Genomic DNA, 12341 nt, shown 5'->3' with positions numbered 1-12341 from the left:
GTGTCTGAGGCTGGATTTGAACTCAGGTCCTCCTGACTCCAGGGCCGGTGCTCTACTCACTGTGCCACCTAGCTGTCCCCATATATTACATTCTTAATATTTGTTGACCAACTAGCTGATGCACTTACAGGAGCAACCCCACAAACAGCATCACCAAGAAGTAAGAGGTAGCTGTGACCACTCTAGGTTCAAATAGTCAAACACAGACCTCCGTTAGCTGTCTATCCCCACTTACAATCACACTATCATGAACATTGTGAGGACACTGAGCCTTTGGAGTTGGCATAAGGAGTTCATACAATCATAGATTTTAGAGCTGGGAGGGATTATCTTAATCCTGCACTCCCTGTCACCAACACCACCCCAAGAAACTGAGTTGCAGCAAGTTCCAATGACTTGCCCAAAGACACCTGTTGAATTAGTGATACAACTGACAGTGGATCCCAGATATCCTGATTCCCAGTCTAGAGCTCTTTCCATTTTACAAAGATGCTAGGAGAAAGAAAGACTGATGTACAAAACGGAAGTGGGAAGGTAGGTCCAAAGGACCAGCTTCGGCTGATGTCACAATTTTGCCAAAGTCAAGCCTTGCTCCCAAGATCACTGTTGTTATTACTTATTCATCTTGCTTTATACTCTATTATCCAAACAGATTTAAGTTAGTTGTGCTTACCCTTAGATTCACCTGTAACCTTGAACCTTCTTTGAAAACTTCTCAACTTTGAGATCACCAGAAGTCTTTGGTTCAGTGTCAAGTGTGGACCTCCATCTGACAACGCCATTCTGTACATTAAACCATGTGGCTAATAAGATTAATATAGAATTTTATGTCCCATGCCACACTACGGTAATTACCATTCTTGATAAACCAATAACAGCCTCACTGACACATCCCTAGGTCAATAGAGCTGAAAGGAAGCATAAGACATAAAATGATAGAGCTGGAAGGGACCTGAGATATCATCAAATCCAACTCTCTCCTTTTCTAGCATTGGAAACTTAAAACAAGCAAGGTTAGGTTGCCTGCCCAAAGTCACACGCCAAGATAGTGGCAGGGCCAGAATTGTACTTGGAGCCCCCTGACTTTCAGGCCACTCATTTTGTTTGGACCCCAATTCTGTTACTGCCATGGCTCTGTATCTCTGGAAGCATGTTTAAAGCTGGAAATCAAGTTCAACATTTGCCACCCAAGCATTGTCTTGTGTATTTCAAGCATGAAATATTTATTACAACAATTTAAATCAAGAATAAATACATGATTTAGCAATGTGTAATGCTAACATTAGTATGTCTCCCTTCTCTCTCTCTCCCTCTCTCTCTCTCTCTCTCTCTCTCTCTCTCTCTCTCTCTCTCTCTCTCTCTCTCTGTCACACACACACACACACACGCCCTCAAGCATTCCAACTGCATGAATCACAAATTGAAACAATACATTAGACTCTATACAAACATCTGGAACTCTGGAGGGAGGTCTCCTTGCTTGGCAAGCAATGCCAATGTCCACAATGGTATATTCAGGCTCCATAACATGGTTGATTATTTCAAACAGCCTTTGTGCTCTGCTCTGAAAATGCACACATATCTATGCCACTGCTGTGATGATCTAAGATCTCAAACATGCCTAGAGTAAGCATTACAGATTTTTGTTATCAGTCTAGAGACAACGTTCACAAATACTTTCTGTCCCTTTGAAACTGGGAAAAATGAGTAATGCATTTAACCCACAGTCTTAGCAGTCCCTGGAGAAGAATTTCTCTGCTCCTCTGACTCTGGTTGGGTATGCCATAAGGAACTACTTGGACCCTTAACCTTTTCCAAAGCTCTGTTTTTGAGTCATAAGGCCCCCTAAACCATTCGAAGGAGCCACCAGATTTGATAAATTTATTCTTTAGCTATTGCTTCATGTCCGTTCAGGGCAGATTTGTAGGAATAGAAAAAACATATTTCTTTGTGTGTGTCCCAGGATACTAGCCTCATAAGGTTTACAGCTAGAAGGGGCCTTTCCAATCTACTAGTCCAATCTTCACTTTACAGAAGCTGAGGCCCACATTTCCTGGGCCACATGGGCAGTTCGTGGCAGAGCTGAGATTCAAATCCACATCTTCAGATTCTCAATCCAGTACTCTTTACACAATACCAATTTCTTGAGACCTTCCTTTGTCAAGGTGATTCTCCTATTGATTTTCTCATACCTAGTTCTCCTGGCCCCTGGACCTTTTCAGGTTCTGCGTTGAGGGGGATAATCTCAGCAGTCCCCCTCAGTTCACCCTCCCTAAACATTTGGAGGTACCACCAAGAGAGGGTCTGCCCAGGCCTGGAGTCAAGGAATTCCAAAACTGGAAAGAAACCTGCACACACCCCCTACACACACTTAATGCATGAAGAAACTGAGGCTCAGAGAATTAAAGCGACTTGTCCAGAATCACTCAGTGAGCAGAGTCAGAGCATCTTCAGTTCATTGTTCATCAAAGCCAAGCCACGTCATGACCTCGCCATGTCCAGCATACCCATGATCTGACTCTGAAGAAGGCTTTGCAACAAAGGGCACGTGTAGTGTGGCTGAGCTTCCATACACTGACTTTTAAAATAAGATTGAAGCCAGGAAGTCTTCTGACGGTGTTTTTAAAAAGATCAACTCAGTGAAAAAAGTAGCAAACCCAGGCCTTCTGTTAGTTTTGGATAATTTTAGTCTGGATCACAAAGTTGAAAACATATCTATTGAGAGAATGTCTTTGTCCATGCGTTCTCTCGTCTTTCTTTCATACGTATCCCCACCCCCTTCACACACACACACACACACACACACACACACACACACACACACACACTTCTTGTGATCCAGTGTATGACTAAGTTATAAGTTAACATACGGTAATATCTACAGTAGTATCTAGCCAGCAGGAGATATTTTTCTTTTGTTGGCATGGGGGAAGATGGGGTGCTGGAGGGGAGTGGGGTGCAGATTGAGAGTTTAGTCATTCGTGTGTCCATTCTTTCTCTGCTCCTGGTTGCTGTGAGACCACCAGCAGCCCAAGGCCTCATGGCTACATGGGCGATTCGAAGTGAGAATTCAGTCCTGTGTTCCCTTGTGGGTCATAGTCTAATCTTCAAAATACTGAGGAGCAGAAAACAGGGCACTTTTGCGCTTGTTCCCAGTATATATCAGAGAATGGCTTTTCTTCTTCCGGTCACTGGCAAAGGAAGAGCCATCTTCTCCTGCCAGGGAGAGGTAAGAGGCGATACTTTCCCGGAGACCATAGCTGAAGAGTGATTCATCCATCTCCAGGTGGTTTGCTTCCCCATCAGGATTAGGCTGCACTCTGTGTATGCATGGAGAGGTAGAGGAGGGGGTGAAAGTGAGAAAGAAGAGGGAGAGGAGGGATGAGACAAAGAAAGAAAGGAAGACTTGATTAGTTTTTCAATTTACCTATTAATATAGCATCCTAATTTTGATAAAGTCTTGATTTGCCTGGTAATTAGCCATGTGCACCTGAGCAAGGGATCTTACTTTGCTGGACCTCATAGGAGCATAGATTTAGAGTTGGAAAGGGACCACAGAAGCTATCTATCTCTCTAGTTACAGATGAAGAAACTGAGAGTCAGAGAAGTTAAACAATGATTTGCTCAAGGGTCTACAAATACAATAAGAGAAGCGGAATTCAAACCTAGGCCCTCTGATTCCAAATACATCTCTCTTTCCACTATAGTGTACTTCTTCCCAGTCTCATGGAAGCACAAATCATAGAAACAAGTGATAGAAGTGACCTTAGACATCATCTCGTCTAACTTCCTCATAAGCTTATTGCCTTATCTCAGTAGAATCCAGGCCATGGTATCATGGGAGAAGCTCATACCTCTCATGAGAGCAATCATTAAATTATTAGTGTGAGTATTTATACCCTGGAAATTGGCCAATGCTACAAATCAAGGTTTGATTTATTGTTCTGTGGGTGGTCTAGACTTAAGAAAGTGATGGAGAAAGTATAATGATACAGATTAAATTTAAAAGTGTGTCCTGTGCACAATATTTTTTTCCTAGAAAGCCAGTTGGTAAACATTTGTCAGCACATCCCAGGGTCAAGTCCTCCACCCTACTTCCTGTAGTCTCCATGCCATGCCCCTACTCCATCCCACCAAAATTTTGGTGTCTCCACCCATCATCTACATTCCACCAAAATTTTGGACTCTACTCCTAGTTCCCCTCTCTCTGATAAATCAACATCTTACTGGGGCCATGGCCTCCATCCAACTTCTCAAGGTCTCATCACCATTGTCTGTGACATGCAGTATCTCTTTATGTGTTGTCTTCCCCCACTGGAAGGCAATCTCCTTAAAGGTAGGCACTATCATGCTTGTTTATGCTTATATCCTTAACATTTAGCACTATGCTTTAACAAATGCTCCAGCTATCTATCTGTCTGTCTTCTGTCTGTCTGTCTGTCTGTCTATCTATATCTTCTATTTCTTGCTATTATTTATCATTTATCTCTCTATCATCTGTCTCCATTTTTCTATTATCTGTCTTTCTACCTATCATCTATCTATTTACCTATCATCTACCCATTATTTATCTCTATGTTATCTATCTTTCTACCTATCTATCATCTATCTGTCTTTCTGTCTCTCTAGCTAATCTATCTCTTTCTATTCGCTCTCTCTCTTTCTCTTTCAGGCAGCTAGGTGGTACAGTGGGTAGAGTGACAGGCCTGAAGTCAGGAAGACTAATCTTCCTGAGTTCAAATCTGGCCTCAGACACTTACTAGCTGTGTAACCCTGGATAAGGCATTTTACCCTGTTTGCCTCAGTTTCCTCATCTATAAAATAAGCTGAAGAAGGAAATGGCAAGCTACTCTAGTATCTTTGCCAAGAACACCCCAAATGGGGTCATAGAGTCAGACACATTGGACATGGCTGAATAATAACAAACAACATCTATCTATCTCTATCTATTATCTAATGTTTATATCTACATGTCAACAATATCTATTTATCTATTATGTAATTTATTTATCTTTTTTTGAAGAAACTCAGGTCCAGAAAGAGGAAATTACTTGTCTACAGCCACATAGCTAATTAAGAACAGAGCTGGCATTCTAACCTAACTGTACTTAGCACAGTGCCTGGTACATAGTAAGTGATTAATAAATGTTTATTGATTGATCCTGGATCTTTTCCCTTTAAGTTCAGTGCTCCATTCCTTCCACCATGTTTCCTTATCTGACAATGAGGAGGTTGGATTGAGGCCCAGAGAGAAAAGTGGAAAGACTTTCTTTCCCAAGGTGAGAGAGCCAGTTTGCAGGTTCACTGGAACCAGAATTCAGCCCACTTGCCTGCCAGGCCTGGCTCTACCTGTTCTACCATACCACACTGTCTCCACCCCCCACCCCCACCCACACCGTAACTTAAGGTGCCTGTTCATACTCTTCACTAAAAGCTCTTTCCCTTGACTTCATCATTCTATTTACACAAAGAAATGCTACCTGGCAACATTTTTCCAGCTGAAATTTTTCTGGCGCATCACAACCGGCGATCCCGAGGCCCTCTCCGCATTGCCGCTTGTGCATTGAGCTAAGCAGGGTGTTGTGAGCACACAGCAGAGTCCGTCAGCCACCTCTGAGGAAGGAGACATAAACATCCAAGGGTTAGCATGTATCAAAATGGTGAAGCAATGGAGGAAGGACACTTTGTGGGCACCAGTTACTTAATGCCCATTAAGTCTTAGGATTGTCACAGCATCCCTCGTGAAGCAGGTGGTGCAGACATTCTCTCCATTTTACAGACGAGGAAATTAAGGCCAGAGAAGGGAAATTACTTGCCTAGACTGTCACAGTTGGTAAATGGCAGAAGCAGAAATTTAATTCAGGCTTCTGACTCTAAGTCTAGCACTTTGCTCACCATACTCCCACTCAACTAAATGATGTCAACAAAGCAGGTCTGGTAAGTTTGGTGAACCAGGGGACCATAGAATATTAGAACTAGAAGCAGTCTTTGAGGTCATCTTGCCCAATTCACCAACTTTTTAATTGGTGGTGCCCATGAATTCACTATACTCAGGAGATCCGAAAAAACAGACCCAGACATTATGCTATTGAGAAGGTAGAATAGATAATTTTATGGTTAATGTCGGGAAAAAAGTACTAAAATCTTCCTACCTACTGTATATTCCCAAGTCAACATTAGATACCTCATACACAAGATCCAAATATGAAATTTTAATCATTTTACCTCTTCAAGAGAGCCATGCTATTCCACCGGTATGGGTTTTCCCCTCTCTTAATGAAGGTCACAACTCCTCTATATCTTATATGAACTGTGATGGACTAAACCAGCTCATTTCCTGAAAGCCGGCTTTCTGGAGATGAACCTGTCTGAATGTAGATATATTGGTCCTTTGACAATAGTCATACAATTTGTTGCCAGGCCCAAACTCCAAGGCTTTTCAGCTTAGTCGGACCTTTTAGAGCTTATTATCAAAGCCTTTGAGAACCCAGAGTTCCTTTTGCACTATGATGAGACAGGAAAAGAGGCCTTATGGTCAAGACATTGCTATTATTATTGTTATTATGGTAGTCCTAGGCATTTCTGGGTGAGGAAAAAGGGATCTCAGAAAGGAACTGTGCCCCTCAATTTTAGGGGGTGATGTTTCAAGTGATTTGTTTTAGAGATAGCTATACTGTCATAGTTAGGTAATTAGAAATAGAAGGTCAATCACTTCCAAGATAGAATTTAGTCTTAAACATACCTGAGCAGGAACCCTGTCTCCAATATACTGAACAGTGGTCATTCACCTTTCTCTCAAAGACTTCTGGTGACGAGGAACTAACTACCTTCCAAAGCCGCTTATTCCACTCTTGGACAATTCTGCCACAGTGATGTATGTGCAGAAGGTGATCAATAAATATTTTTGTAATCAATGAGTGAATGAATAAATGAAGCATGAAAGAATGTAAGGAAGGCAAGAAGGTACAGAGGGAAGAAGGGAAGGAGGGAAGGAAGGAAGGAGGGAAGGCAGGAAGAAGGAAAGAAGGAAGGAGAGAGGGAGGAAGGAAGGAAGGAAGGAAGGAAGAAAAGGAAGGAGGGAAGGAAGGAAGAGAAGGGGGTAGGGAGGGAAGGGAGGAAGGAGGGAGGCAAAGAAGTATCTTCACTTTTATTCCAACCATTTTCAAAGAGGACAATAGTTAAATTAGTTTATTTTTTTTCCATTACTAGTACTGGGCAGGATCTAAATTCCTATATCATTTAAACATCTGGACTTACTAGGACCTTCATCATTCCAAGAACATTTAAAAATAATACTTTGTCATTCCAAAGCCCTTGGTTAGTCTGTTCCATTATTTGAAGGAAAGCAGTCTGGCTCCATCTTATTAAGTATGTATGGATTCCAGGAAATAGCATATGTCTTTTTTCCAGGCAACAGACCAATATAGTCTAAATGTAAACACTCAGAAACCAAATACTGGAGTGTCTGAGTTATTGCTGTCCATTTACATCTGTAAACTCTGCCCTGTCTTTGAAGCTGATCTATCACTGCTTTTTAGTAAGCAAACACATTCCCAGTCTGACGCAACATGTTTTTCTTCTTAATATTTATCAAGAGCTGTCAATGAGTTTGCTATGGAGGCATCCAGGTGACGTGCAAAGAGGGCTGGACTTGGAAATAGATGGCCTGGGTTCAGATCCTGGCTCCGAGGTTTACTAGACCATGGTTAAGACATTTAACTTCTCTCAGCCTCAGTTTCCTCATCTGTCAAATGGGGAAAAATAACACTTCCCTTATCTACCACATAAGGCTGTCGTGAGGAAAATACTTTGTAAACCTATAGAAACATGAGCTTCTAATATGGAAAATGACCGATGGACATCTAGATTTTGAAAGGAGTGAACAACTGCAGGTATAGCTTCCACATCTAATTCTAATATTAATGGCCAATATCTCCAGCCAAGAAATGTAAGCTTGGGCCATGAGGTTCCAGTGAAGCTGAACTGGATTTAATTCTTTAATAATGATCTGTCACGGGTTAAAAATTGAAATGACCTTCTGGTTATTAAGTGAGAGAGAGGAAGTCTTGACATTCAAACTAGAGAAATTATTTGTAGAAATTGGATCCGGATTAAGGAGAAAGATGACTATCAGACCAGTACTCATTCTTACACAGGATAGTACTTAGAATAACATAGAATTTGTTCTGAAAGAAATACTATGTAGTGTCAGGGCATAGGGATTGGGACTAGACCTGTGATTTTGTTGGCATAAGGAACCTCTGGGGTGGGGGTGGGGGAGCGGAATGGGACTCCCTCTACCAATGAGGGTTGGTATTTTCTTTGCAAGTCACAGTCTTAGAGAGTTGCTAATGGAATGAGAAGTTAGGTGAGAGATCCAGTATATGTCCTGGTTTTGAGGGTGACACCTGGAGTCAGGAAGAGCAGGAGAGTATACTCCCGCCCATGCTCTCACTTACCCCCAAGTATACTGGCTCATAAATGTTTTGCTTTTTGTTTTTAGAAACAAATTTCTGCATTCCTTTAAGAAGAAACATGGTATTGACAAAAGCTTATAATCTTTATGCCAATTTCATATCGCCTGCTATAAAATGTTAGAACTAGAATGACATAAAATTTTAGATCATAGAACGATAATGTTAGTGCCAGAAGGGACCTTACAATGTAGAATGTTGGAATATAGAATATCCATTTATTCATTTGTTAAGTCTGTCATGGGTTGAAAATTGAAGTGACTGGGTTATTAAAAGTGGGAGAGAAAGTCTTGATATTCAAGATAGAAAAATTAACTGTGCAATACAGGATCAGGAAAAAAAAGGAGGAAAAAGATTACAAAGTCAGTATTTGTACTTATAAAGGATAAGAGAAATGCCTTCTTACTTTATGTCAAGTACTATTTTAGACCTTGGAAGTTGAAATAGTTTCGATTTCTTGGTCCAGAAAAGGATAAGTTATAAACACAGATAAGAACCTTATAAAATGTTATATAAGTATAATGTAGAGTTGCAAAGCAAGGCTTTACATGTGTAGTAGAGAATGAACTTGAAGGGAAGTTAGGGAACATTTCCTCCAGTTCCCTCATTTTGAATATGATGAACTTGTGGCCCAGGATGGGCAGTGCCTGGCCCAAGGTCACCCAGCAAATTAAGGGAGAGTAGGACTAGACCCCAAGTTTGCTGAGTTCCACTCTTGTCCTCTCACCCCTAAACCCCAGTGCCTTTAGTGGATTCAGAATTTTTCAGATGCTCACACTTTTTCATTAGAGTTTCAAAGATATAGGAATAACTACAAGATGTCTTTGAATAACTACAAAATGTCTTTGACATATTCAGTACCAGCAATTCTCGAAGTGTGGTCTGAGGACACCTGGAGGTCCTCAAGACCCTTTTAGGAGGGTCCTTGGGGGGTCAAAATGATTTTTGTAGTAAGACTAAGATATTATTTACCTATTAAAATACTCCTCCTTCTTCCAACTACATATCATTATGAGGCCAGATTTTCTTCATGCACTTCAACCAAAACAACATATTGAAACAAATCTAATGCAGAAGACGATATAAGAATCTGTCTTCTATTAAACCAGACACTGAAGAGATTTACAAAAACATGTAAAACAATGCCATTCTCCTCACTAATTATTTTTTGCTTTGGAAAATATAGTAACTTTTCATAAAATATTTAATTTATGTTAACATGTAGTGGATTTGTTATTGTTATTTTAAATTAATTTTTTTTCAGTTTTCATTTCTAATGTGGTAAATGTTAATAGATATAATCCACATAAACAAATATTCTTTGAAGTCCTCAATAATTTTTAAAAGTACAAAATGGTACTTTAAAAGTTTGCAAACTGTTTTTCTATGCTATGCTTAGTATAACCTGGCCCCTTACTACTTTCTTAGCCATAACTCTCCTCCATGCACTCTGTGATGCAGCCATACTAGCCTTCTTACGGTTCTGCACATGGGAGGCTCCATTCTCTCTCTCCATATCCTTGCAATGGCTCTCCTTGATACTTGAATCCACTCCCTTCTAAGATTTCTTGCAATCTCTGATTTCCTTCAATTCAGCTCATGTGCTGTCTTCTATACGAGCTGTTTCCTGATCCCCTTCCCTCAGCTGCTAGCACCCTCTCTCCCATAACGCTTACAAAACAACCTGGTATTCATTCTGTATGCATTATGCATGTACTTGAGGTAGCCTGATATAGTGGAGAGCTGTTCTTGAAGCCAGAAAGATCTGGGCTCAGGTGTATGTCTCTGATACATACCATTTGACAGATAACAAGTGACTTAATCTTTGTGCTCGAAGAGAAGATGTCAATTTGGATTGGTAGGGAGGAATTTCCTCATCTGGAAATTCACCCTACAAATTAAATCACTGGTCCAGATCCTACCCCATTGTATATAATGAGAAATGTGCTGGTGGTCTCTCTCTTTTGAATATAAGCTCCCTACATGTATTTGGGGAAAATGTAAAATATTATGTTTTAAAAATAGACTATAAGCTCCTTGAGGGTAAAGGAAATTTGCCTTTTGTCTTCATAACACCAGAACTTAGTGCAGTGTCTGGCATATGGTGGTGCTTAATAAATGCTCGTTGGCTGAATAATAACAACACAAATAATGATAGCATTTATATAGCTCCTTAAGATTTACAGAATGCTTTTTCTGCATCTGTAATCCCATTTATCCTCACAATGACCCTATGAGGTAGGTGCTATCACCCCTGTTAACAGTGCCTTGGACATAGTAGGTACTTAATAAATGTTTATTGATTAATTTATTGCTACAGATGAGGAAACTGAATCTGAAAGGTTATGTATTTTGCTCATGGTCATGTAGCTAGTCAGTGTCTGAGGGAGGATTTGAACTCATGTCTTCCTGATCTCAAGGTCAGGTCTTCTTGACCCCAGGTCTAGCACTCTATCCATTACACAGATTGATTGATAATGGCTACTGGTGAAATAAATGCCTACTAATGAAGTAATGAATGTGAACATTCCATTAAAAGCAATATGAAACTAGAGAAACAAACATTTCCTGGCATATTTTGTTATGTATGTCTTTAATACGTTTATTGTGTATCACGTACCATAGTTTATCTGCCTTTGTTTCTTACTCCCTTCCTTCGTAATAAGCTCCTTGACTTCAGGGACCATGTCTTATCTAAACTTTACATTTCTCCCAGAATAATAAAATGCTCTGAACACAGCAGGTGCTTAATAAATGTTTGCTGAATGGAATGGAAAAAAATGTGAGGTGGTATTAATAGTCAAACAACGACCAAGGGAATAAGATACCATACCCCTCTCCAGGGTTCCATAGTCTACTCATTTATAAGAACTCTACTGGGCCAACCTGTATTTGTGTTTGCTTTTGACTATGCAAATCTCGTGGTCAAACACATTTCAAATGATTGTCATTAAAAAACCAAACACCAGAACACACTTTCAGTTACCAACATTGGGCAAATTCACTTGCTCCAGGATTCCTTCCTCTTTCACTTGTGGTCACTTTCTTCTGTTACTTCTTGCTCACTGCTAGATTTCTAGCTGTCATGGGGGTGGGGGATGGGGTCAATACAGAAAGCCAGAAATCCCAGGGAACCCCCTGACATTCTTCACAGCATCAAAGAATCCAAGAGTTGGTTGAGATCTTAGGGGTCATTCAGTTGGATCCCTGTCCAATGGATGAGATCCTCTTTTTGCATTGCCATGAAGAGGCCAATCAGCACCTGAATGAAGACCCCTAGTGACAGGCAAAATGCCTGTTCATTTTTCACTATCCATTTCTGCCTTCCCCACTCCAGGGGCCATATTCTGAGCAGCTTCTGTCCAAGGGACCTGATGATGTAGAGTGAGGAAAGATGGTGAAAAACTGAGAAGAGGAGATGCCATACTTTGAAAGGGCTTCAGCAAAACAATTCAGTTCAATCCAGTCAAGCCCTACAGCTTGTAGGAAGTGTGCTAGTCTGTGCTAGAAATCCACAGAAGAAAATGAAACAGTCCTTTCTCTCAGGGAATATGCATTCTATTGAGGGCAGATCCAATGATATCTGAATAAGTAAATACAAATCAATCTTTGGAAGGAGAGAGAACTAAACACAAGAAGCATAAGGAAAGGCTTAGTGTAAGAGGTGGCACCTGAACTGAGCCTTTAAGGAGTAGTGTGGAAGACTGTGCACATTCCAGACATGGAGGATAGTCTGTGTTATGTTATGGGACTGGGGGTGACAGCTCAAGTTTGGAGAGCAGCTGGTATACTAGTTTGGAGGATACATGGGGTGCAAGAAGGTGGGATGGGAGAATAAGGACTACACATGGGATTTCATTAGTATAA

General features: G+C 40.7%; 2 protein-coding genes across 2 annotated transcripts in view; one reads left to right on the top strand and one right to left on the bottom strand.

The window, feature by feature from the left end:
• TG (thyroglobulin) overlaps window positions 1-12341 on the top strand; it is a 385510-nt gene that overhangs the window by 236142 nt on the left and 137027 nt on the right.
• SLA (Src like adaptor) overlaps window positions 1209-12341 on the bottom strand; it is a 60559-nt gene continuing 49426 nt past the window's right edge. Inside the window, exons 7-8 of the mRNA XM_036741541.1 lie at window positions 5481-5613; window positions 1209-3320 (exon numbers count right to left, since the gene is read on the bottom strand). Of these exons, the coding sequence (XP_036597436.1) occupies window positions 3101-3320; window positions 5481-5613 (353 nt within the window). The 3' untranslated portion in view covers window positions 1209-3100. The remainder of the gene's footprint in view (window positions 3321-5480; window positions 5614-12341) is intronic.

Source organism: Trichosurus vulpecula, chromosome 1, assembly GCF_011100635.1.
Source record: "Trichosurus vulpecula isolate mTriVul1 chromosome 1, mTriVul1.pri, whole genome shotgun sequence".
Lineage (NCBI taxonomy): Eukaryota > Metazoa > Chordata > Mammalia > Diprotodontia > Phalangeridae > Trichosurus > Trichosurus vulpecula.
The sequence above is the reverse complement of the archived record's forward strand: the minus strand, read 5'-3'. Positions and strand labels throughout refer to the sequence as shown.